Source organism: Mauremys mutica, chromosome 5 (assembly GCF_020497125.1).
Source record: "Mauremys mutica isolate MM-2020 ecotype Southern chromosome 5, ASM2049712v1, whole genome shotgun sequence".
Taxonomy (NCBI): domain Eukaryota; kingdom Metazoa; phylum Chordata; order Testudines; family Geoemydidae; genus Mauremys; species Mauremys mutica.
Genome location: NC_059076.1, coordinates 13,720,471 through 13,746,793, shown reverse-complemented (window position 1 = coordinate 13,746,793; position 26,323 = coordinate 13,720,471). Strand labels below are relative to the sequence as shown.

The 26,323-nt window shown below is 49.5% G+C and overlaps 1 protein-coding gene across 2 annotated transcripts in view; it reads left to right on the top strand.

Annotated features, from left to right (window-relative positions):
- The first annotated feature begins 417 nt into the window (after positions 1-417).
- The window catches only part of LOC123370877 (prolow-density lipoprotein receptor-related protein 1-like), a 39,851-nt gene continuing 13,945 nt past the window's right edge, over positions 418-26,323 (top strand). The window contains exons 1-19 of one of the 2 annotated variants that reach the window (XM_045017742.1): positions 418-525; positions 3,528-3,641; positions 7,220-7,339; positions 8,943-9,170; positions 10,561-10,674; positions 10,780-10,899; positions 11,877-12,002; positions 13,487-13,693; positions 14,202-14,370; positions 14,782-14,950; positions 17,507-17,732; positions 18,818-18,898; positions 19,593-19,820; positions 20,509-20,820; positions 21,789-22,001; positions 22,461-22,679; positions 23,727-23,942; positions 25,020-25,258; positions 25,998-26,127. In XM_045017742.1, the coding sequence (XP_044873677.1) occupies positions 453-525; positions 3,528-3,641; positions 7,220-7,339; positions 8,943-9,170; positions 10,561-10,674; positions 10,780-10,899; positions 11,877-12,002; positions 13,487-13,693; positions 14,202-14,370; positions 14,782-14,950; positions 17,507-17,732; positions 18,818-18,898; positions 19,593-19,820; positions 20,509-20,820; positions 21,789-22,001; positions 22,461-22,679; positions 23,727-23,942; positions 25,020-25,258; positions 25,998-26,127 (3,304 nt within the window). In that variant the 5' untranslated portion in view covers positions 418-452. Of the gene's footprint in view, positions 526-3,527; positions 3,642-7,219; positions 7,340-8,942; positions 9,171-10,560; positions 10,675-10,779; positions 10,900-11,876; positions 12,003-13,486; positions 13,694-14,201; positions 14,371-14,781; positions 14,951-17,506; positions 17,733-18,817; positions 18,944-19,592; positions 19,821-20,508; positions 20,821-21,788; positions 22,002-22,460; positions 22,680-23,726; positions 23,943-25,019; positions 25,259-25,997; positions 26,128-26,323 lie in introns of both variants that reach the window. The other variant, XM_045017741.1, reaches the window with a different exon arrangement.

Sequence of the window (26,323 nt, the reverse complement as noted above, 5' to 3'; positions counted from 1 at the left end):
CCCCGGCCGTGGGGGCACAGCTGGATGCGGGGCGGGGCGGGGGCAGCCCCCGGCCGTGGGGGCACAGCTGGATGCGGGGCGGGACGGGGGGAGCCCCCGGCGGTGGGGGCACAGCTGGATGCGGGGCGGGAGCAGCCCCCGGCGGTGGGGGCACAGCTGGATGCGGGGCGGGGGAGCCCCTGGCGGGGGGGGCACAGCTGGATGCGGGGCGGGGGCAGCCCCTGGCGGGGGGGGCACAGCTGGATGCGGGGCGGGGCGGGGGCAGCCCCCGGCTCTGTGACTGACGGGAGGAGCTGGGGGGGGGGGAAGCGGCGGGCCCGGCCGGTGATTGACGCCCGGCTGCTCCGGCCCTGCCCAATGGGGGCCCGGTCCCGGGGATAAAGCCCCGCCGCGAGCCCCGGTTCCTCGCGCTCCCTCCGTCCGTCCCGCGCTGCCCGGACCCGACCCGCACCATGCGGCGCGCCGCGCTCCGGCTGCTGCTCCTGGCCCTCGCCGCCGGCTGCTGCCGCTCGCTGCCCGGCACAGGTGAGCGGGGCGGGGCCCGGGGGGGTGGCCCGGCCCCTGGCTTGTCACCGGCCTCGCCAGGCAGCGGGAGTGGGTCTGGCTCCGGCTCCGGGCGCTTCCCCGCCCGCTGGGGGCCGGGGCCGGGACCTCTCGGGAGCGCCGGGGCGGCTCGCAGCAGGGCCGGGGTAACGCCTCAGCCGCCCCTTGTGGCCCTGGGGCGAGTCTCCCTCCCGTCCCGCCCCGGGGCTCCTGGGTGAGAGGGGACCTGCCGGGCTCCGCTGCCTCCTGGGGCAGCGCTGGCTGCCGGGGCTTGCTCGACTGCGGCTTCGCTGGCCCAGTCACTTGTCTAAGGTGACGGGTCCCCTCCCTGAAGTGTGATCGGGGATGATGGTCAGAAGCACATCCTGGGGCAGAGCCAGGTGTGTTCCCAAGATCTGCAATCCCGGTGTGTGAGACACACCTCAAGTGTCCTAGACCAGAGGGTTTAACCTGTCCCCCATGGACCCTGGGGCTCTCACCCTATGGTGAAGGGGGCTCTGACAGACTTAAGCCTGAAAGCTGGGATCTGATCAGTCTGTTAGATCTAGATTTCCAAAGGGCTCTGCAAATGAAGAGAAGTTGAGAACCACTGCAGACACAGTGCTCCTCTCACGTGTAATGTGAAGCCCTGATGTATGTCAAATGCTAACAAAATGACTCTGTGTCCAGTGACTGCTCTCCAACAGCGCAGCTGTCTGAAGGCAGGTGTGCTGTACTGCAGTGGTTCTCAGCCTGGCACTCTGCAGACCAAGCTAAGATTTCCAAAGGGGTCCTCACCTCCACTGGAAAATTTTTTGTGGATCTGCAAAATGAAGAAAGGACTGAGAACCACTGCTGTGTAGTGTACAACTTACTGAGGGTTCAAACACTTGTTTGTATGGCAGGACAAGCAGGGACCTCACCAAGCTCCTATGAGCTACCCGTTAACTTGGCTGTACGCTTCCAGAAGGCAAGAGTTACCCCGCCTCTGCTTTCTTCCCACCTTGCTCCTCGGGGTGGCTGCTGGAGGGAGGCTAAGTGGCATATGCCTCCCTGCTAGGATAGGTCAGTCTGAGGCCAATGGGCATAACAGGCACACTGGGAGGTGACCGGGCTGGCTCAAGCCAGGTGCATTCTCTCTGTGGTGCTGAGAGGCTCTAACAAGGAGCAGCTGTCTTTAGTCAGTAGCCCTAACCAGGGCAGGCTCTAGGCACCAGCAAACCAAGCATGTGCTTGGGCTGGCATTCTGGGCCTCCCCTTTTTTGCTTTGGGTGGCAAAAGTCTAGAGCCAGCCCTGGTAGTAGCAGCGTGTCGTGTGTGGGGGGTGCCCAGGGGCTGCTGCAGTTCGCACCGTGGGGAGCAGCGCCTGCACCTCATGGCTGGGCTGGTCAGGCTCTGAGCGGGGGACACTCGGGCTGGGGGCTGCCCCGCAGGGCAGAGGGAGCTGCCTGCAGGTGCTGCAGGGTGGTCGCCCCCCAGTGCCACAGCTGGGGCTGAGCGAAGCAGCCTGAGCCACCCAGGGACTGCAGCAGGGTGGCCAGCAGCAGCAGGGCCATAGAGGGTGGGGTGCTGCCATGCAAGGCCTGTGTCCTGCTCTCTGGGGCTCTGCTCCCTCTGGGGCTACCCTGCCCCAGCTCCTCAGCCCCCTGCTGGGGTGGTCCCCTGGCTCTGCCCTCCTGGGTCCCGGCTGGCCCTGGAGGGACCCTGGCCTGAGGCATGGCCCAGGAGCCCCACTGCTTACCCTGACAGTGCTGGACTGGCTGGAGATGAGGGGAGCAGTGGGTGGAGTCAGTGCTGGTGGGGGAGCCCAGGGCTGGGGCAGCAGGGGGTGCAGGTGGGGGGCTGAGAGACTGGGGCTGGAGTGGGGGGGGGCAGCCAAAACTTTTTTTGCTTGGGGTGGCAAAAAACCCTAGAGCCGGCCCTGGCCCTAATTAGCCTATATGAAAAGTGGTTCTTAATGTGGCTGAGCATGCATAGTAGGCAACATAGCAGTTCCTCATCTGACCTCTAATGGAACACTACTAATTTCTAGAATTGGAGGCCCCTACCTTGACCTGTTCTGTTGCTCTTGGAGTGAAATAGCACATCAAGGCCCATTCAAACCTCTTGTGACAAAGAGGATAAAGCAGAAAAGCACACATGCTAGCTAGAGCAACATTCCCAGTCACTAGTGTGTGACAGACTATCTTGATATCTCTTGCATCCTGCTTCCAGGCTGACAAAAATCTATCCAGGCTGCCCCTTATATCTGGTATGGGACTGATAGAGACATGGTTCCCCAGCAGAAAGTGCTAAGTGACCTGGGTGCCACCTTTAGCAGAAGAGCATTACTCCATACTCAGGTGTATGGTGCAAATGGCTGTTGGCTCACCAATGCTACTTACCTCCCTAGCTGAGGCATCATGCTTGGGCATTAAACAGCTCTAATCTCAGGAGACCCTAGCAGTCCTGACCAGACTGTTTTCTGGACTATATAATCAGAGCAGGTTGACTCTTGTGGGCGTTCCTTTTAACTCTCAAGTGGCAGTGCAGGTAAACATCATGAAGATGGTAATGGAGGTGTGTGTCAGATCCAACTCCCAGCCTGTGTATTGCACTTCTGCAGCAAAGCTACCAGCTGGCCCTGTTTCTCACCACTGGGTATGTTGTACATGCCACACAGCAGAAGAGAAGGAGCCTTTAAATAAAGACTAATACCTTGCTGTGGGGATGCCATGGTGTATCAGATGAAGACTTTTGCCTCCTCTCCAAGGACCAGGGATAGCTATCAGTTCTAACCTGTAACTAGCATGTGACCAAGTGGTGTCCTTGCCACTCTGCTGCCTCCTCTCAAAAATCAGTCCAGGTTGTCCCTCTTTAGATGCTTCCAAGGGCTGCCCAGTCTGACCTTCCTATGTGCTCCAGCAACGAATGGCTCCTGCTGGAATGAACACTTACAACTGAGTTTTGAACCTGGGAGGCTGCCTACGCTCTGACTCTAGCCCTGTATGTCTGTCTCTCTGCAGGTGAAAGAAATTGTCATGCCTTGCAGCAGGCTGCGTGTGGAGAGAAATGTGTTCCTTTCATGTGGCTCTGTAATGGAGAACAAGAGTGCCCAGATGGGACAGATGAGCATTGTGGTGAGTTTTGTGACTATACCAACACCTCATTCCTAGTAGAGTTGCACTCCAACAGAAATGCAACCCACCTGAGTCATTGCAGATATAAGAATGAGGCTTCTGGCTCTAGTCACATGACACTGAGTACTTGGAAAAGGCTCCTGTATAAAAGCCCTTCAGCTTATAGAAAGGTTGAATATTGACCTAAAAAAGCAAAATACAAAAACTCACTGGCTTTAAATAAAGGGAGCCCCAAAACACCCTAGATATGTTTCAGATGTCAGATGGTTAAATGAAGTGTCTCTCCTAGCCTGAAGAGTTCTCCAGCTATGCCATCTCAAACCATCAAATACTCATTCAAGAATGAATTAAGTGTAGCAACTTCATTACTGAACTAATAGTAGTTACCATAGTCCAGAAAACTTGACTCAACCTAATTTGAGATTCTGGCATGAAAAGAATCTGTCCTTTGCCATGATCCTAATTAAGCTCTTGGTAATAGGGAATGATTCTCCAGCTGAAGCAGTTAGGAGACACAAGCTGTGATGGACTACCAGTGTAAATGAAAGCTGGGTTCTACCTAGGTGGTGGTACCACATCAGCATGCTTTCCAGCATCTGGAACTACACTAGCAAAACTTCCTTAGCACTCTTAATTTGATACGCTTCAGTCTAGTGTAACTCCATTACATCTTTGGAACAATGAAAATACTGAAGGTGGCTTCAGATTTTAGCACCATTTCTTATGTTAGTGTCTTGGTTACAAGCCTGCAGGCTTGTAATCTACTCAAGGCTTCCTTTAAAAGCAGCAGAGAGTCCTGTGGCACCTTATAGACAAACAGACATATTGGAGCATGAGCTTTCGTGGATGAATACCCACTTCATGGGATGCATTTAGATAACAAAGGAAGCCTTTTATCTAAATGTGGTAATGCTTATTTGAGGTTAGCTTTGTAAAAGTGTGAACTTGACCTGATCCCCTTAATTGCAAATTGAGTAGGCTTCTTGTCCCCTACTCAAAGGGCATTCCTTCCTTGATTGCAGAAGAGTATTTTCTGCCCAAACAAGCCCCTAAATATAAAGTGGAGCTTCTGTGTATGGAGGAATCCTATGGAATTTCACTTGCCTGGTTCAGTAAGGATGACTGTCAGATCTCAAATGTCAGAGAGGAAACTAAACTTGTTAACTTCAATTGCACTACCCTGAATATTGACTATAGTGGCTGTTGTGTGATCTGTACAGGTTTTATTTATACCCTCTGTTATACACAAACATGTTAACCCCTGTGGCACTTTCTCTCCTGCATTAAATGAAATTCCAGTCTCGCTGCTAGCATTAACTCAGGCAAGCAGCTGAAAGAGTTCTATTAGGAATTCTGAAATTGCTCTGCAGTTCAGCTAGCTCTCACAACTGAGTGATTAAAATTTTAATGCAAAGAGCAATCAAAGTAAGTGAAGAGTTCAGTCAAAGCAGGAACAACTGGCTTTTGTATAGTAGATTCTCAGCTGAGAATCTGTAGTCCAAAATGCTATATTCAGGATCCCTGCATCACCAGGATGTGGTGAGAAGTGGCAGTCACAATTGTCTAGCAGGACTAACACTTGCTGAGCCCAGAGTGAAGCATGCATGCTGACTGCAGTAAGTAGCTGCAGATACCAAAGCCTTGCCTGTCTGCATGAGCTGGGTTTCCTCTAGCTATAGAAGCCTGCAGTCTACAGTTCAGGACTATTAAGGGCACCTCTTGGATGAAGACTGGTATTCTGCATAGCTCTGTGCACAAGCCCTCTGACTCTGCTTCCCTCTAAACACTCTATTAAAACTACTCCCCAACAGCTGGGCAAGAATGCCCCATGCCCTAGTCTTTATTATCTGAACCATCATGGGCTGGGGGAAGCTTTATCTGGAACATAACTTGTTGTTCATTGGCAATGAAACATCCTTGGGCTCCAGAACAAAGGACCATCTCAGTCATTGCAGAAGCTTAAATCTAGCTTTCAGTACTCCAGATCTATGAAATATTGGAGTAGATGGACAAAGAGGGAGGCTGGTCTAATACAGTAACTCCTTGCTTAACGTTGCATTTTTCAGGAATATAACTATGACTTTAAGTGAAATGATGTTAAGCAACTCCAATTTCCCTGTAAGAATTAATGTAAATGGGGTGGGGGGGGGTAGGTTCCAGGAAAATTTCACCAGACAAAACTGTTAAACTTATTTTTCACAGCTATGATGATTGTGAAGCTTGGTTGAGGTGGTGAAGTCCGAGGGTGGGATATTTCCCAGGGAATGCCTTACTGCTAAATGAACTAGCCCTTGGCTGAGCCCTCAAGGGTTAACCCGTTGATGTAGCCTCTCATCAAGGCAGCACGAACAGGAGGGAGGGTAGACAGCACAGCAGACATTCTGTGGGGGGGGGGGGAGAAGAGATGCACACTGCCCCTTTAAGTAAGCTGACCCACTCTTAAGTGCATTGTTTTTAAGTGGCTCAGGAAGTTGAGACAGCAGCTGCTGCCCCAGGCTCTCTGTCTCCTTCCCTGTCCCCTCCCTACTCTATATGGAGAAGAGGTGAGCAGGGGGGTGGGGGGAGGACACCCTGACATTAGCCCCCTCTTTGCCCCTGCACAGAAAGCAGGAGTCTCTGGGAGTAGCTCCAAGGCAGAGGGCGGCAGCAACAGTACATGGAAGGGGGGTGGGGTGGGGAGGGACAGCTGAACTGCTGATTGCTAGCCTGCTGGATGGCTGCAGCACAGGGAACTTAGGGGGAGCTGATTTGGGGGGGGGGGCTGCTGGTCCTCCCTGGTTCCAAGCCCCCACCAGCAAGCTCCAACAGGCTGCTCTTCCTGCAAGCAGTGGACAAAGCAGGTGGCTGCCAAATGACATTAGAAGGGAGCATTGCACAACTTTAAACGAGCATGTTCCCTAGTTGATCAGCAATGGAACAAGGTTAACCAGGATGACTTTAAGTGAGGAGTTACTGTTGTCTTGCTCTCTAAAACCATGTGGCTCTCCAATTTTTTTCATTCTGTTGTGGGAAAGTCTTCATTGAAGCTTGGACTCTAAAATCTAAATTTCAGACCAAAGTGTGCCTTGCAATCTGTTAGGATGGAGCAGTTGCAAAGCTGTTTACTAGGGCTACTTTAATCTCTATTGAAGTTACCCTTTCTTAAAAAAAAGACTGGCAACAAACATTGATGCCAAAACTTGCCACTTTTATTGGCCAACATTTGTATTCATCACAAACTGGCTGGTAAGCATTTGACTTTCATCTCATGTGATGGAAACTTCCCCAGAAAATAGATTTCCTTCAAACCCTGCCAAACAATGACTGAAATCTCCTACAAGGGTGGGGTTTTTGGTAGTTTTGAATCGGCTCTGGTCACAGACAAGCAGAGGCAAATCAGACTGCTACAATGCTAGTGGCATTAGCCTAGCCGTTACATGCTTGGTTTCTCTTCTCCAGGCTGGAAGGGTCCCGCATGCCCACAGGATAGCAGTATCCTACAATTGACAAGGCAGCAGTAGTGACTTGCCTTGCATCACTTTGAGTTGCTATGTCACAGCTGTTTAACAACTTTCCTGTCTTTCCTTCCTGCTGTTCAGAAGCAGCATGTCGTGGTGACCCAAATACCTGGCAGTGTGACAATGGAAGGTGCATTTCTAGTACCTGGATCTGTGATGGTACCAGTGACTGCCTAGATGGCTCAGATGAGAGAAACTGTGGTATGTATTGCACTAAGCCAGGGTAGGCAACCTATGGCACGTGCACTGAAGGCAGCACACAAGCTGGCTTTTTTTTTTTTCTTTTTCAGTGGCACTCACACTGCCTGGGTCCTGGGCACCAGTCCAGGGGCTCTGCATTTTAAATGAAGCTTCTTAAACATTTTAAACCTTATTTACTTTACTTACAACAGTTTAGTTATAGACTTATAGAGACCTTCTAAAAACATTAATGTATTACTGGCATGCAAAAACTTAAATTAGAGTGAATAAATGAAGACTCAGCACACCACTTCTGAAAGGTGGCCAACCCCTGCCCTAAGCTTATCAATACAGATACTTGGAGGCGAAGTGTATCTAGAAATGTAGTTCCCAAATGCTCTATCTGCTACTTGCTTTAACAGCAAAGATCTGACTGCTGAATGCATGCTCAGTTGCAGCAGACCTCTGGAGCTAGATTAGCTGAGCTGCTGTTCCTCCCACTAAAAATTCCTGCTGGAGAGAGTGAGGATTCTATGAATTCATGTTAGAGTGTGGCTGCTCCTAGTGTGTAAAATGCAGAAGGAAGGAGCCTGCTTCTTTCTCTGTCCCCTCAATACTGGAAATCCAGACAACATTGGCTTTCTGGATGAGGCGGCCCATAACAATGTCTGATATCTGTGAATGGCACATCTTGGCAGGGCTCTTCCCCAGAAAGCTAACCAGTGGTATAGGTGCCCAACATGCAGGGTGGGGGAAGTGGTGGCCTCTCCACTATGCTTGGCAGAGTGGTGCTGGAGAACTGTTAGCTCTTTAGCGGGGGAAGGAAGAGTCCAAGACTACAATGGCCTCCCTGAAGGCCAGAAGGCTGTTTGTTGCATGGTTGTGTGTGGTAAAAGTCCCAACTTGGAGTCAGATGTGAGTGCCTGAGCTCTTTAGTATGAACAAATTGCACCTCCCATGTTGCACAAGGAATGGCTTGCTTGTAACTGGATGGTAGGCAAAGTCCAATTCAATGGGTGACCTGATATTTAGTGAGGGTTCTTTATTCAGATAAATAACAGTATTAAACTCTTCAATGACTAACTTAGTGGGAGCCTCTTAATGAAGCAAATCTCAACCCTGTAAACTTACTTCACTGAACCCCAGGGTGCTTCTCACCTGGGATGGCGAGTCTGGCACATGGCTGAGTTTAAAAAACTGCAGTAATGTTGTTCAAACATAACCCTTCCGACTGGTCTAAACTTCAAGTTTCCTGGGGTTCTCTTGCTGTAGGATTGTTCTTGCTTGTTGTTTTCTGGAGTCTAACTAGATATTGACCCGTTGCAACTGCTCATGTCTCTGCCAAGGAAAACTTGAGGCTTCTGTAAGTGAAGGCTTCCAGAGACTAGATGCTTGAACTTCAAGGTAGTGATTGGGGCTCAGAAAACAAGGGTGCCTTGTAAATTGACATGGCCAAAATCCTGCTGAAGGAGTCTTCCTCACAACTACAGATCAGTGTCTATGAAATAGGAGATTTCAAAGAATTTCTGCCTTGTCCAATAAGCCACTAGTCCCTTTATACCTGATCAAACCAGAACTTAATTGGTAAACTGCTGTTATGGTAACCTGTTGTCTCTTGTGATAGTCTGTGGAGACAGAAAAGTTCCATGTTTGGAGAGTTCTCAATGTATTGATCCTTGGGAAATCTGTGACCTCCACAAAGATTGTGAAGATGGTTCAGATGAAGCAAACTGTCCCCAGAACCACTGTCTACCAGGACAATGGCAATGTAAGAACAAAGTGTGCATTATGGAAGACTGGAAGTGTAATGGCATCAACAACTGTGGAGATTCTTCAGATGAAGAAGTCTGTGGTATGTAACTGGTAATGGTATTCTTCTTGACATGTACAAGAACAAAGTAATTGGCCAGCCACATGGCCATCTCTAATTTGCCTAAAATCCTGTGCTGAATTCACTTATTGCCATTAAGGTATAAGAGGCTAGAAGACTTTTTTCATCTTGCTGTGATGGGGTCAGAAGGGAAAACTGCGTAATGGGGTATGTCTACACAGCATCTGAATTAATGGGAGTGAGCCACCCATCATGGGCTAATTAGACTTGGGCTAGTCCTCTAAAATGTCTGTACAGACAGTACTTTAAGTGCAGCTTGGGCCAGGGCTCTTCCTCTGAAGCCTAGGGAAGGAGACTAATTTCAGAGCCCAAAACACTGTCTGAACCCTGCCAACCCAAGTGTAGCAACCCATGATGGGATACTTACTCCCACTAGCTCAAATGCTGTGTAGACCCACACCATGGAGTCTGGAGAACGGGGAGAGAATCTGACTTAACATGATTCAAGTATCTGCCACCACTTTAATGAAACAGTGCTAAGACTTGTCCTGTCAGGCCTGGCTATTGCTTATGGCCAATCTCTCTGGACAGCCTCTGAGATAATAGGTAACAAAAGACAAATGTATTACTTACCCCCAACAAAGTGCTGTTGCTAAGTTAGTCCTTTTTGGTGGTGGTGGGGGGAAATGAAACCACTAAAATAACCTAACTTGAAATGGAGTTGTCCAGACACTGAAGGGGACACCTCATCCATGTGGAGAACTTCCACAACAGGCCTAGAAAGCCTGTTCTCCATAGTCAACTCTAGCTCTTACTTCCATATTCCTACTACATGGAGTAAGTTTAGTCCTCAGACAGCTGAGGTGCAACTCAATACCCCACTCCATGATTATGGACCACATGGTAACTTTCTTATGAAGCAGTCAGTCCTGATAAACCACTCTTGCCGTGTGCTGCATCTGTATCCATGTTTGCTTAGGATGTGAGCTATCTACTCCTTAGTTACAATCTGAAACAAGAGTTGAACATCTGACCACCTGCTTTTTACAGCAATCTGTTGTAATGTCACCATGACCTAGCCTAGAAGTGAGCAGCAGGAGTGCACAGTTGGGAATGTTTCATGCACATCTTGCTAAATCAGTAGCAAAAACAAATTTAATACTTTAATTGACAGTTCCCTGATGCATCAAGACTCCAAATACAAACTTCCACAGTCTTGGCATAGCCTCAGACAAGAAATAGCCAGCATCAGAAACTAAAGTTCTTATCAACTTGCTCTTAAAGCGTAAAACTTTAATTCTGTCCAAGGAGTTTGTCAGACATCCTCTCTGAATGAATGTGTGGCAGCAATTATTTCTTGCAAGTGAGGGCAGTAGCAGAGCATCTCGTAACTTGATATCCTCTCACACAGCCCACTGCCCAGCAGGCATGATCCAGTGTGATGAGGGGAAATGCATCCTGGAATCGTTAATGTGCAACAAGGCAGAAGACTGTCTAGATGGAACTGATGAGCTCAGCACTTGTGGTAACGTAGCAGCTCGCTGCATCTTTCTGGCAGAAATGTAACCTTGTGTCAGGAAGCCTCTAAACACAACTTCACATCTTGAGGCTTGTTCCCTTTTTTATGCAGGCAAAAACTGCTCTCTGAACAACGGCAGCTGCATGGAGAAATGTACTGACACCAACTGGGGCGTGAGGTGTTCTTGTGGTGCCGGCTGGGAGCTCCAGGCCGATGGACAGAACTGTACTGGTATGGGCACAGCTGCACCTGTTTGACAATCTCCCAAAGGGGTGTGAGGGAGTCTCCAAAAGCAACTTGAGAGCATGTACTCATCAACTGTAGCAATCTGCTCCGTGGATGGCAGGGCAGGGAGCTCTTCCCTTTCTCCAGCGGGGCATCCATGGCTGGTGGGACTCCAGTTAACCCTGAAAATGCTCACTACTGGTCATCTGTACAGTTTGGCCTCTACAGGCAGCCAGCCAATCATGGTCTGATGCAGCCTTGGCTAAGAGCCATCTTAGCTCTGGCAGTAGAGGTTTGTGCATTAAGATCCAGAGGTCCCTTGTTAGACCTGTGTTTCTTACAACCCACCTAGGGGATTAGTGATACTAAATCTCAGTAAAGGCCAGTATAGTGTCCTCACCTTAAGAGTTCTTGAGCCTTGCCCATGCCACGGTTCCACCCTGGAGAAGGGGAGAAATGCAGCAGCCTACACATGTTGTCTCCCTTGGAAAGGGCACAAGACACACATGGTCACTAGAGCACAAGCAGGCAATATGGCCTATGAAGATGGGGACCTGACTGGGGCTAAATTCCTGTAGCGAGTAAGGCTTTAGCCCACTATGAATTGTCAACAGCCAAATACTTCACTGCTTGCTGGTATGACCCTATCTGCTTCTGTAGGCATACTGGCTTGCTGCTGTAGGGAACTTCTTGTCTGAGGTGCTGTGGTGTGACCAGACTTGCGCACACATGGTAGCAGGCATTTTTCACACCTTGGAATGCAAGAGCAGGTACTGGACAGTGGTCTTGCTGCCTGCATGCAGAGAAGCTTTGGACTAATAGCTTTTCTCAGATCTAAATTCCACAAATGCTGTGGTGACACTTGATGCTCCTAGTCATAAGTGTCTCTAAAGGGAGAAATATACAGACCGGCCTAGAAAGGCTGAGTCATTCACTGTTCAGTTTCCTAACCTAGTGATATTCTCTCTCCCTCTCCCTTACAGATGTGGATGAATGTTCCCTTGTGTATAGTCCCTGTAGCCAGCTGTGTAAGAACACACTAGGTTCTTTTACCTGTGACTGTGTAAGGGGGTACCAGCTCCACTCTGGCACTGCCTGTGAAGTTGCTGGTAAGTAACACCTGATAACCACAGGTAGTGGGACTGTACTCCAGGTGCCAGTTGAAAGCCAGGCTAACACATGAAGTGTTCGGTTTTCTACTGCTAGGGCGACTGTGGCAATGATTCTACTCCTTGGCTTGTCATAGTTGGTAACCCATCTGTCTAGCTGATACTGCAAGTAGTAGCTATGCCAAACTTACTTGGCTGACCCCTCCAAGGTTATGGGGACTAGCAACTTGAGCATAATTCCTGTCCCTTCATAGTCGTGTCCATGAACTTGACTCTCCCAGCAAACCCTATGTAAAGTGTGCACATTCCTCCTCCTCCTCTGGGGACAGGCTCAAACAGGCCACTGCCCTGAACAGGCATTAGCCTGACCACCCAGAGCAGGGACCTCCCAGCTAGATGGGCAGTAAGTCTCTTAGACAAGGTCTCTAGAGATCCTGGAGGGCTGAGCACTGAAGCAGGCTTGGGCACAGAGCTGTCACTGCATGATGCTGTGTACAGAATCCAAGCAAACCCCTGTCTGGTTTAGCTATGGAGAACAGTTCTCCAAGTCCTATAAGTAAGATGAGACAAGGCCTTTGGCTCTAATGCCAGAGGGGTTAAACGAATGCCTGTGGATTAGATTTGCAATATCGAACTCCTGGAACCAGATGCAAATCGTGGCTAGGAAAACCTTCTGCAATTAAGGGACTGCCATGTAACCTGCTCTGACCTAAGACAGCTCCCCCATGCACCCTTGGTGCACCAAGTGCCAGTTACCTGCAGCAATCCATCCAGAAGCGGCTGCATTCCAGTGAGACCTCAATAAAGAGACCCTGGGTGCACTACATGTGACCATACCAAAGGCCTGCTCAGAGACAGCCTAACTCATGGCAAGAATGGTCTAGAGTAGATCATGTCCAGTTATGCAAGAACTGACCCCACTGCAAGGTGCTGCTGCAGGCACTAGTGCTCCATCGCATCTAAAGTCTAGTAGCAGGCTTGCCAAACCCCCAGCTCAGGCAGGTGCTCCAGCTTGTAGTATCCCCATAAATACTGCAGCATTTTGGGGAGTGGGAGACGTCTTTACTAGGGCTGCCAGACAGTACAAAGTGCCATACCCTTGGCAGAACTTCCTGATCTTGCCAGGAAGATCCTTCCCTAGCCCCCAGGGCAGCCCATACCGGCATGTGAAGGCATTGCCCTAGCTGGGATCCCCTCTCCCCATGAATGGGGCTGCCCTGTAGCCTCTGGCTGCAGCTGCTGCTCACCCCTGCCCATGCTCTGGCCTTCCTCCAGCTGGCTACCAGAGTGGCTGCTCCTGCTTCTCTGCTAATGCTAGGCTGCCCCCACCATTGTACTGTGGGGATGACGAGCATCCCAGCTCCATGTTGGAATGGGCCCCCCACTGGCATGCCTTTCCCTCCAGCTCAGCAGGGGTGGAGGGAAGGTGGTTGTGAGCCTGCAGCTCAGTAACAAGCGCATAATCCCTCCATCTTCCACTGCAGACAACGCTACACAAATCTTGCTAGCAACTGGCCCTGACATTGTTCTTCTGGATGTGAGAACTCTCACCCATCGGAGCCTGATCTCCACAAACACCACGCCTGGAGTGATTGCTTATGATCTGCTGAGGGAAGCTTATTATTGGGTAGATGAAGGCAAAAGTCTGCATATCTATATGCCTGGGAAGGGCAACACCTTACTCTACCCAGGTAAATGCCCCTGCAATAAGGCACTCTGTGCTGCGTTATGGGCTTCAAGGGTGACTAGATCACAGGACCACTTTATCCCTCTCAGACTGGGATGCAGTAAACTCCTTTCAGCCCTGAGAGCTGAGGGTAGCAATGAGCCTTGATGTCTGTGTACAATGCTTCACCCAGCAGGAGGGCTGGGAAATTCTCAACAGGCCATGCCTGTCTATAGAGGGCAGCTTCATCCCATCTGTCCTGTGAGTCCAATCTGCATGACAGAACTTGGCTTGGGGTATAAGCTGCCTTATCCCAAGACAGCTTGTCCATAATTATGGGGTGGCCTCTTTTAGCAGAGGCCATACTGTCCTGTGCTGCCCTTAGTCATGTACACAAGGCTCCTCCCTCCCCTGCATCTGACACAAAGGAGCTCTCCACTGGGACACTGATTTCATGGGGTTAGTAGCTGCCTCTGGGGCATAGAGGATTAGGGAGCAGGGACTTCATCACTAACAATCCTTTTGCCTCTTAGATGTCCAAGGTGTGAACAGCATATCCGTAGACTGGTTCACAGGGCAGCTCTACTGGGCTAGCAGCCACCCCCAGACAATCTGTGCTGGTCTAAATGATGGCCGGGGCTACATAAAGGTGCTAGAAAAGAACTTGGTACCTGAGCAGCTGACTGTGTATCCAGCAAAAAGGTGAGAACCAGATGTGGGCAAGAACCACTCTATAAAGCTGTCTGGATTTGCCTGTGTAACCTCTAAGCTTCCATCTTGGATGCTTGATTCTTCCTTCGTTAGAAACCATGAGTGCAACTTTCTCTTAAAGGCTCACTACTATCTAGTAAATAGCATGCTGGTGAGCACCTGTTTGCATCATGCCAATAGAACAGCTGTAAGCACCAGTATGAAGCAGTGTCAAGGCCACCTGAAATGTGGTGACCCATCGCCTTGGTAAGGAACAAGCCTAGAGCTCTGCTGGGATATCCATCTACCTGCATGGCTCGCCCTAGAGCAGCCTGAGTCTGCATCATGATTACCTCTGCATGTGAATAGCCACTAGCAAGCCAGAATGCAGTACTCAGCCTTGTCCTGTAACCTTCCTCACAGGTACATGTACTGGGTGAATCGTGGTGAGAAGGGCAGGACCATGATTGAAGCAGCAGGAATGGATGGCTCTGACAGACAAGTGCTTGCTGTTGTCCCCATGGAAGAACCTTTGGGGCTGACTCTGGATTCCATAACTGGCAGACTGTACTGGATCAGCGAGTATAAGGAGGTACAAGGAGTTCTCTAGCTCCTGGTTACAATAACTGATTGGATCAGCTTCAGAAATAGCTGGCTGTCCCAATGAGTTCAACCCTGGCAGGTCACTAACATACTGCTCACTTCTGGGGCTTTGCACTCTGGGGAAAGGAGCTTGAAGAGATGTTACCACTTGATGCAATTTCTAAACTTTGTTTTAAGCCACCCTTCCAAAATCCTACTCTGCCAGGGTGTGACATCCCCCAGGGTGCTATTGGGGTTGCAGTGTCCCTTTCAGCTCTCCAGCCTGGGATGCCTTTTACACTGCTTTGTGGTGAGCCACAACCCCTCCAGGGTCTGGTCACAGCCTTCGGCATGCACAGTTACTCCTAGCCAAATAGGCACTCTGACAAGTCACTCATGAATTGCAGACTGGGTGACACCAACATATCCCCAGTCCTAGCCTTGCTTCCCTTGAAATGTGCATCTTGTGCTGTTCAGTACCCTGGACAGTGCAAGCTCATGGATAGTCCGTCATTCCAACAGTGGGTGGGTGGTGCACCAGACTTGCCAGCCCAAGTAGAGATTCTTAAACACAGATTTAAATAAAATCTGTTGCTGCAGTTAAAACTTGTTTTAAGTGATTGGTTACAAACACAAGACAAGAAAAACAAGCTAATCATAGAACTGGAAGAGACCTTGAGAAGTCATCTAGTCCAGTCCCCTGCTCTCCTGGCAGGGATAAGTATTATCTAGACCATCCCGACAGGTTTGTCCAACCTGCTCTTAAAAATCCCCAATGATGAAGATTGACAACCTCCCTAAGCAATTTATTCCAGTGCATAACCACCCTGACAAAGTGTTTTTTCCTTATGTCCAACCTAAACCTCCCTTGCTGCAATTTAAGCCCATTGCTGCTTGTCTTATCCTCAGAGGTTAAGGAGAATATTTTTTTCTCCCTCCTTGTAACAACCTTTTATATACTTTAAACTGTCATATCCCCTCTCAGGCTTTTCCAGACTAAGCAAACCCAGTCTTTTAATCTTCCCTCATAGGTCATGTTTTCTAAACCTCTAATCCTTTGTGTTGCACTTCTCTGGATTGTCTCCAATTTGTCCACCTTTCCTGAAATGTGGTGCCCAGAACTGGACACAATACTCCAGCTGAGGCCTAATTGGCACAGAGCAGAACTACTTCTCATGTCTTGCTTACAACACTGCTGCTAATACATCCCAGAATGTTTGGCTTTTTTGGCAACAGTGTTACACTGACTCATATTTAGCTTGTGATCCACTCTGACCCTGATCCCTTTCTGCAGTACTCCTTCCTAGACAGTTATTTCCCATTTTGTATTTGTGCAACTGATTGTTCCTTCCTAAGTGGAGCACTTCGTGTTTTTCCTTATTGAATTTCATGCAATTTGCTTCAGACCATTTCTCCAGTTCATCCAGATCCCTAAATGAACTTAAAAGCAAAATGTCTCTCTCAGGCTGCCTCCCTTTCCAACCTAGGATGGCTATTCACTTTGCTCAGTTCTGAGTCATTGATCTCATGAGGAGAGGTGCAATCAAGTGTCTTCCCTCCCCTTTAACTTGCGCTAGAAACATGCTTGAGTCACGGTGACAGTCCCATGTGGACACAAGGTTTGAGACAGTTCCTGCAATGTAGATTTCTCGTCTATACCTTCCCTCCCCCTGCTCATGAATGGACAGTTAAATAGATGATGGCTCTTTAGCACCTTGCTGGCATGCCAGCAAGGTGCTAATCTCTACAAAAAATGGCTTGTGGGCACTACCCAGAATTACAATGTATTTCAGTGACAATTGTATAGTGAATTTTCATAACTTTACATGCAGTGTTAGACACTTCAACAGGATGATCAGCAGATATGTATCATTTGAAAATCCAAGTATGCCTTGAGATCATAACCATATACAAATGGTGAACATAGTGGTGAAGCAGCATACTCCTTCCTATTAAATAAGAGTACCAGGGATCAGATAGCTCAGTGCTTTGAGCATTGGCCTGCTAAACCCAGGGTGGTGAGGGGGGCCATTTAGGGATCTGGGGCAAAAATCTGCCTGGGGATAGGTCCTGCTTTGAGCAGGGGGTTGGACTAGAGACCTCCTGAGGTCCCTTCCAACCCTGATATTCTATGAAGGCTAGTTTAAACTGCCTACTAAGACATCTGCAGTAAAGGTGTGGTTAAAAGGGCAACAAAGATCACTCCAACTTCCCTTATACATTATATAGACACAACTAACTCATAGCTCTGAAGGCCTTGTACTCTGCTCTACAAATGGCTTCTCTTCCGAGGTAACTAGCTCACTAGACACCACAAACTGTCCCAGCAAGAGATTGCTAGATCTTGCATGAACTAGAGCTGCCTGCAGACCTGAAGTTCAAATAACTTCTGGGCAAAACTAAACTGTCCATGGAGCTTGCTACAAACACTAATGAAAAGAGATGTCACAACTAGCTCCTGTTCAGGAAATGTGCTTTATAGAGTAACTCTTACATCACTGAATACTGGTAATCCTGGAGAGTTGTGGTACCCCAATACTGACCCATCAATCAACCTGTCTTTCAGTCCATAGAAACTATAAAGGTGGATGGCAGTGGGCGATATTCCTTTCCAGAGATGCTACTGAAAGATCAGGACCCTTTGGGACTTGTGGTGTTTGAGAACTGGTTCTTCTGGTCAGACCAAGAGAAACTCCTCTATGCCTCCCGCAGCTCACCAGGGGAGAAAGTGGTGCTGTTCAACAGCACCATCTCTGCATTCACTGTGCTGCATGAACTCCAACAGCCTCCAAGTAAGTTTGAGCAGAGTGTTTTTCCCCCCAACTGTTGGGGGTGGAATCCAACTATGCTGCAGCAACTTCACCAATTCTACAACAAGGCAGAGCCTGGCTCCCAGTACCCATCACAGTAATTTGCTGAGTGGCAAACAGCACTACTTCAATTCAGTTCCCTGCTCTGCTAGCTGAGTAGCTCCCATATGGTGACTCAGTGCAGGAGCTACCGAAAGCTTGAACTAGTCACTCCAGTCCTGTTGTATGTTAATGGGAAGGGTTCCTTTCCCCAAAGGATCAACTAGGCACTGGGAAACGTCAGATGAGGTATGAAGACAGTTCTGATCTGATTAGTCAGTAAATTCCTGGTCTGTCAATGATGCCAAAGCCTTCTGGTGAGCTTACAGGGCATGAACATGCCATCCCTGTGCAGAGGGCCTCCCTGGTCAGAGTAGGGATACCCCAAGTGCTCGTGCTGGGCCTTCTCCCAGCTCCTGGCATGGGCAGACTCTGCTGTACCTATTCTGACTCCTGGTGGGAGGAGGATGCTCAGATGTACTTGCTGCAGGTGGGGGCCCTAAGGGGTTGGTTGTAAAGGGCACCATGATGCCCTGGAGCAGCCTCTGGGCTGCTCCAAATTTGCACAGACACAACAAGGGGAGCCCACGTTGAGTCACCTTTGCATCCCATCCCTGCCCCTGAGCAAGGATGGAGTACCTGAGAACTGGGGCCTAAAGAATCACTGGCTGTCCTTCAGACTCCAGGTCAAATGGCAAACTTCAGTCAAGTTCTTACTAGGTTAAGGTGGCTGGGAGATGGTCCTGCACATCTACATGCTTCAGCACTACAGCTGAGGAGGAGGGGGTTGGTTGCCTCTAGCTGACAGCCTGAGTGGCCCAGAGGAAACATTAGTGGGCTCATGGGCTGGCCAGTGAAGCACTGCTCCAGGACAGGCTGTCAGGACCTTCTTGCTCCAGGTACCAAGACTCTATACTAGGTTTCCTCTGTCATAGGCATCCAGAGAATAATCCACTGCCAGTGACTCAGGCCAAATCTCTACTTTAATGTTGTCAGAGTAATCTAATGCCAACTGCCTTGCTCTCTAGGGAACACAACAGCATGTGCTCCAGGACTGTGTAGTCACATCTGCCTCTTGTCACCTGTCCATCCAAATGGCTACAAGTGTGCTTGCCCAGAGGGCACTTTCCTTCTGCCTTCTGGCAAGTGTGCAGGTAGGCTTGTGGCTCTAAACATGGAGCTGTCATGGGGGTGGTGGTTTTTTAAACTTACTCACTCAACAGCTGCCCTGGGAGGCTGTCAGACTAGCAATGCACTCCCTGCATGGTGTCACCCACAGAACCCAGTTCTCCCATCCCAACACTATCCTCCTCCTGGCCAGTCAGTGCTCCAGTCAGGCACCGTATGACTGGCCTGAGTGCCAGTAACCCCTCTAAAGGGGAGAGGATGCTCCAGCACAGGATGAAGGGGACATCTGAATACACTCCCTCAAAGCAACCTGCCCTCTACAGCAGTGCAGGGTAACTAGTCGGGACTCCTACTGCATTGGCTAGCTCATGGCTTTCAGCTGAAGTCTTTGCCCTAGCAAAGTAGCTTGGAACTCCCCCAACACCTCACCCAGCTCCAATTGGCAAAGGGGGCTCCCCTGAGGTTTAAAAGGGAGCGTTCTTCATGAGATCATCTTGGCTCCAAAGAAACAAAACCTGATCCACCTCTGTAGGAAGGACTGACATCAGCCTGTTCAAGAGACTCTAGATAGCTTGTTTCTGGATGGGGTTAGGATAGTCAGCTTTCTAATCTAATAGGCTAGTATCCTGGCTTTGCCATGCATTAGTGATCTAACCCTGGCACTAACCTGTCCCACAGAGCTGACCCTCATGTATTCGACTGACAAAAAGATCTACTTACTGCAAGTGGGCCCGAAGGGTTCGGCTCTAAAGAGCACCCTGGTGGTGGAGTGGCCACAGACTATACACCTGCAGGATGTCGACTGGAAAAGAGATGCCCACTACTGGACAGATGACGAAGGGGACCTGATGCGCTTCACTGGGCACCCACGAAGGAAAGAAGCCATCCAGACTGGGCTGCCAGGTGAGACACTGAAGCTGAGACTTCACCTCTTTTATAGGACAGGCACTTTACAAAGAATCCTACAACAAACCAGACTGACATCCATGCCTAACTACCTTCACTTTCTGGCTTTTAACAGGATAGTCCTGTAACTTTTTTTAGCCATAACTTTTAGTTTACCAATTCACCCAAACCTTGGAAGTGCCAGTACCCCCTGGGCCCAGCTTCCCCCTGCAGGAGAGATGGCCTCTCAAACTGCTTCTCCTTCCAGCAAGGGGCAGCCAGGTCCTGACTCTGGGGTCCAATACAAACCCTCCTTCCCCCTCAAAGCAGTGGGAGGGGAATGAGGAGGCCTGGGGGCAGCCAAGACTATCCTGTGTGGGGCTGTTACCATTGATACTGGCTCCCAGTGTCACAAGTATGGGGACCTGGGTGGGAAAGGTGCCCAGTCCACTGGGAAGACTGGAGTGGGGAAGTGGCTGAACGCAAAAGCTTTGTGTTCAATGTAACATACCATAGTAGCAGACAAGTGCTCTCTAGTAATAGCACCTGGCGATACAAATCAAGGCCAGGCCTGCTGTCTAGCAGGTCTGAGTACGAACATCCTGGCAAAGGAACTTGTGCTCCAGTCTCAGAGCTCCCTTCCCTAGGAAATGGACTTCAAAGGTGCCTGAGTCGCTGGTCACTGAAGTGATGTTTCTTCCTGCAGTTTGCTCAGCCACTGTGGATATACCCTCTGGCGACATCTATTGGCTGTCATGTGACAGAACTGACATCCGAGTTACCCGATTCATTGGCATGGCAACCAGCGTGCTCTACCATTCCAAGAGTATCATAACACACACGTTTCTAGACTGGCAGAGAGCAACCCTCTATTGGCTTGAGAATGGAAAACCTCTCCAGCAGCTGAGCCTGGCTGGAGGTGACGTGCATGATGCCTGGAATGAAACCTGGTCAGGAGACATTCAAATAGCTCTAGACACAAAGTCCTTCAGCATCCTCTGGAGTGCAAAAGACCTGGGTAAGAGCTGAATTTAGTATTCTAAAAATGGCATTGCAGCTGACATAGCAAGGCTGATGGCTTTGTTTACTGTTAAGGGTCATGATGAGTCTAATCTTTTACCAAGGGGCTCAACTCTATAGTTGCAGGCAAGATTCCTAAACAAATGGCTTCACCTTAACAGGAACATTAGCTCAAAGATCAGCAGTAGGCACATGTGCTGGGCATTCCAATAGGTAGCCAAAGCCAGTAAGTGCCACTGTGTTGCAAAGAAGTTTGTATAGACTCCCTGAGGTTTGCAGCCAGACACACTGATGTGCTGAACAAGGCAGGACCTTTATCTCTATCTGCAGATAGTAGTAGCAGCACAGAGGGTCTGGGAGGGATGTTACCTTAAGAGCCAGCAAAGGGCAAACTTTGATTCCAGCTAGCTATGCTGGATAAGTGAAGTCCCCTAATACATTTTTCTGCCATCTGTCCCTCAAATGGCTAGGACTGTCTTAAGAAGCCATTGGCTGCTAATGTAGGCAAGTTTAGAGAGGACTCAGCAGCCAGTGGATCAAGTTCTCAAATAACAGCTGAATGTTCAACCCTACTCAAGGACGTTCCATGCCCAAGACATGGGGAGATCTTACCCCAGTCCCATTAGGGATGTACAGTGTTAGGTAAATAAAATACCAGGAAACCATAGCCTATAAAATGGCATCTTGTAGCCTCACACAAGGAAACTCCTAGTTTGCTTTGCCTGAATCCCAAGGGGCACTCAACCTGCCTCCACTAACTCCTGGTAGACAAACATTTAGCACACCATTCCTTAAGCAGCAGGAAGGGAGCAGCACCTACTGGAGTGCTGACAACCACTAAACATACCAAGCAAATGGCTTTAAAGCAAATACGTAGGGTCCCTTGGGTACACATGCCTGACAGGCACTAGCTTAATGGGCAGCCTCTTGTGTACAAGAGCAGTCCAGCACTGGTCTGTCTTGCAGGCCTGCAAGTTCTGAGTCTTACTAAGCATCGAAAAGACACTCTGAAGACAAGCTGGACATATGGGATAGCAGCTGCCTATGAACCCTACCTGGTGTCTGTCAACAAGACCACTCTCCTGCTATGGGACAGAAGAACAATGGAGCCTCTTACCACTGTGGAAGAAGCCAATATACAGAAAGTAGTAGCGTTCCTGGCCATGCCGCTGGAGACAGGTAAGCTTTTACATGGTTCCTGGAACTGATTCTACTAGCCTGTACCTGTGGCATTACTGGCTGTGGTTACTACTGGCAGAGCAGTTCCAAGCCAGCTACCCAGCCCTGCCCAGGCCCTTAAGCAGAAGATTTTTTTAGCACTGATGCATCTTAGCTGCTAAAAGCTAGCCAGGTATTGGGTGGCGGGGGTATTGATGCACTTCACTACTGCTCCCAGACAGCCATGCTTGGCTCTTGAAAGAGGCACATGCTCCATCTGCTGGCTTGCTAGCAGCATGACATGGTGGGTAAAGTTTCCCTGTACTGAACAGGGTTGAGAGGCTTAAGTCATTGATACCAACTCTTGTGGGCCCCCCAGAGCAGACAGTCCTGGGGGTGATATTCCTCTGTAGGAGAGACTGAAAGCCAAGCTGGTTCCCAGCATCGCAAGGGAACCGTGCTAACCCGAAGCCTCTCTAGTTCCAGAGCCAGTGACTCTTCCACCACCTGCATCCAGAACAACCGTTCTCCCAGTGGTTAAGGAGACAACAGCAATGCCACCTCTGTCTTGTCCCCGCACGTGGATACCCTGCCGAGATGGGTCGGAGTGCATCGCCCATGAGTACCTGTGTGATGGGGAGAGGGACTGTAAGGATGGCTCTGATGAAGAAGACTGTTCTCAGTTGTGTGACACTCCAGGTACAATCTGTTTGCATGGGCTCGAACATAGCAGCAGCATTAGCCACTGAGTGACCAGCAAAGGACAAGGTGGTGTCCATTAGCAGCAACCTCTGGTTACTCCCTGTTAAAGACTTGGAGCTGTGTGCAGGGAGGGGGCCATGCTACTCTCCTTCAGCCCATGTGTATGGATTATGTGCCTGTTCTCCACCATGGGAAGGCCAGGCTCCCATCAGAGGCACAGACAAAACTAGATCAGACTTGCCCCATAACTTCCTTGCCTATTGTCCTAAAAATCAGTTTCCTACTTCCAGTGTCAGTCGAGAACCTCGGTCAAAACACTGATACTCCCACACTACAGTTAGTAACACACTTACAGAAAGGGGCTCTGACGTTCCCATCTAATTTAGACCCACAGACTTTGCCTGATCTCTGAATAGAGCTGGTTTTGTCTATCACAAGTGACTGTCTTCACTGACACACAAACTGTGGTCTCTAGTGACTGACACTCTAACCTCCCCCTAGCACTGCATCCCCTTCCAGCATGTGATCCAGCAAGAGCTGTAGATTTCAGTAACAGGACTGAATTCTGCCTTCACTTACTGTAAATTTTAGTGGATGTATTGTAGCCCTGTTGGTCCCAGGATACTGGTGGGGTGGGGTGAGGTATCTTTCATTGGGCCAACTTCACACAGGCACTAAAGGAAGCAGACATCCTGCTCACTGCAGGTGGGAGTTGGCCATGCTCTCCATCCTTCTAGGGATACAAGTCTTCCATGACCAGTCTCTGATTCTAGAGGCCTGCCTTCCTGTCTAAGGCAAGAAATACCTAGGGTTTATAATTCACCCCCCCCCCCCCAAAAAAAACCCATCTAGAACTTGTGGGAAGTAAGCTTCAAGCTATTCAGGTAGCTGTGGCAAAGCTGGTCTACATGCAAGTGAGGTTAGGCGCCCTGTTCATCATGCATAATCCTTCAGTGCATAGCAAAGCACTAGCAATTGCAGAGTCAGGCTCACCTTTGCTCAGTCCATGTGCATGGTTGGCTAACACTGTGCCCTCCCTCCCAGGAGCCTTTAAGTGTCTGAGTGGGAACAAGTGCATCGAGGAGAAGGATCACTGTGATGGTGTGCAGCAATGTCCAGATGGCTCAGATGAGCTTGGCTGCTGGAAGCCAACCCAAGACTGTGCTCTACGCTGTGACAGCAACATGCGCTGCATCCCAGAGAGCTGGCTATGTGATGGCAACCCAGACTGCCTTGATGAAACAGATGAGCAGGGCTGTGGTAAGACCAGCAGAGATGTGTTTGGGTTTCCTTGGCTCATGGTGTAATAGGTAGTAAGGGAATTTCAGGCAGCATTCCTTTACAGCAGGTACCGCAGACTAGGATTAGGGCTGGTTTGTACCTCTCCCTGGCAGAGCAGCATGTTACAGGAATACACCATCTAGAGAAGCATAGAACCCCCAGTCCCCTTATCACACATTACACATGTCTAAAGTGATCCAAGACAATGGTGTCGGAACATAGAATCATAGAATCTCAGGGTTGGAAGGGACCTCAGGAGGCCATCCAGTCCAACCCCCTGCTCAAAGCAGGACCAAACCCAACTAAATCATCCCAGCCAGGGCTTTGTCAAGCCTGACCTTAAAAACCTCTAAGGAAGGAGATTCCACTACCTCCCTAGGTAACCCATTCCAGTTCTTCACCACCCTCCTAGTGAAAAAGTTTTTCCTAATATCCAGCCTAAACCTCCCCCTCTGCAACTTGAGACCATTACTCCTTGTTCTGTCATCTGCTACCACTGAGAACAGTCTAGATCCATCCTCTTTGGAACCCCCTTTCAGGTAGTTGAAAGCAGCTATCAAATCCCCCCTCATTCTTCTCTTCTGCAGACTAAACAATCCCAGTTCCCTCAGCCTCTCCTCATAAGTCATGTGCTCCAGCCCCCTAGTCATTTTTGTTGCCCTCCGCTGGACTCCCTCCAATTTATCCACATCCTTCTTGTGGATATCCTGTCTCATGGGTCTCCACTACCACACAGGGCTCTTAAGGCAGCAAGTCTGGGTGCTGGGAACTAGCTCACCCTACACCTCAATCTTCAGCCGGAGTGGAGTGTATAGCTGCTTCACTGCAGAATATGGCATTAGGACAGCCAGAGTACCAATAGCACTACTCTTCAGTCAGCCTTCTAGGCTGCCCCACCATGGGCTTCCCTTAAACTTCACTCCTGTTACACAGCTGATACATCCCTGCCTATTCTCATACACACAGTACTAGTGCATCATCTCTATATACATACACACACACACATACTCGGGGGAAGCCAGCTCAGCTAGACTAAACAGCAGTTGTGGCTTGCAGTTCGTGAAGAGTGCAGCAAATCCGAATTCCAGTGCAAGAGTGGCCAATGCATCTCTTACTCCATGCGCTGTGATGGGGACAACGACTGCAAGGACCACTCTGATGAGGAGGGCTGTGCAGTCCCCAAACCACTGCTGTGCCGCCTGGGGGAAGTGAAGTGCTCCAGAAGTGGGGAGTGTGTGCCGAAGGACTGGCTCTGTGACGAGGATATAGACTGCAAGGATGGAACCGATGAGCAGGTATTGGAAACTAGGCTACTACATAACTTACCAGGGGCTTGGGTGGGGAATCAAAACTTTTAGCACTGGGAGTCTGCAGTACTGGGGTCCTCTCCTTTGAGTTCAGACCTGCTAATAGCCCTTAAGAGATGGATGGGATCTGAGAGGTCCAACCAATAGAATCTTGAGTCTGAACATTCTCTTCTAAAGCGGTTTTGTCCTGTTCCTTAAAGCACTGAAGGATGAGCTGGAGAAGCATAACTCAGCATCAAAGGCCTACAGTAGAGCATTCCCTCATGTAATCCAGTATCTGGGGCTGATGCAGGATTTGGGGGGGGCACACAAACTACTTTCATAGTCTAGAAACTCTAGCAAGAAACAGCTGACCCTCTGCCAATACACTGCAGACTAACGCTGACCCTATACTGTAGCTTTCTCTAAACAGGAGCAAGCTTAAAGGTGGCCTCCAAAAAAAGAAACCCTGGTGTCCTACATGCTAATGTTCCTGTTAAGAAATTCTCTTGCCAGGGATCATATAAGTTCTCTTAATTCAGTCCTCTGAGAAGCTGAAGTCCTTAAGCTAGGACTCTCCACTCTTGATGCTGGTGGTAGGGAGGGAGGAGTGGAAAAGGCATCTGGGGACCAGCCCCTGCCCTGCCATGGTTAAGATGCAATACTCAGACCAGCAAGGGTTACAAGGCTCTGACTTCCCATCCCCTAGCCTATGGTGCCTTTACAGAATGTTGTGATTGGTCTGCAGGACTGTGAGCATGAGAAACTCCAGTGCAGTGCAATGCAGTGGTCCTGCAGCAGTGGAGACCAGTGTGTTCCAGACATCTGGCGCTGTGATGGGGAGAGAGACTGCAGAGATGGCAGTGATGAAACAGGATGTAAGGAAGCTTTTTAAAACTTAATCTACACTGAAAGACCCTGCTGACAAAGCTGTTGCTTTGATAGATGCTCTTTAGACTTGGGGGGAGGGGGGAGGGTTCTGTGTCTGGGTCTCTCCTCAATTTGCATACATAGCTCACTATCTTATGTGACTTCTGGCTGTATTTAGGTACTGATGTTCCCCCTTCTACCTGC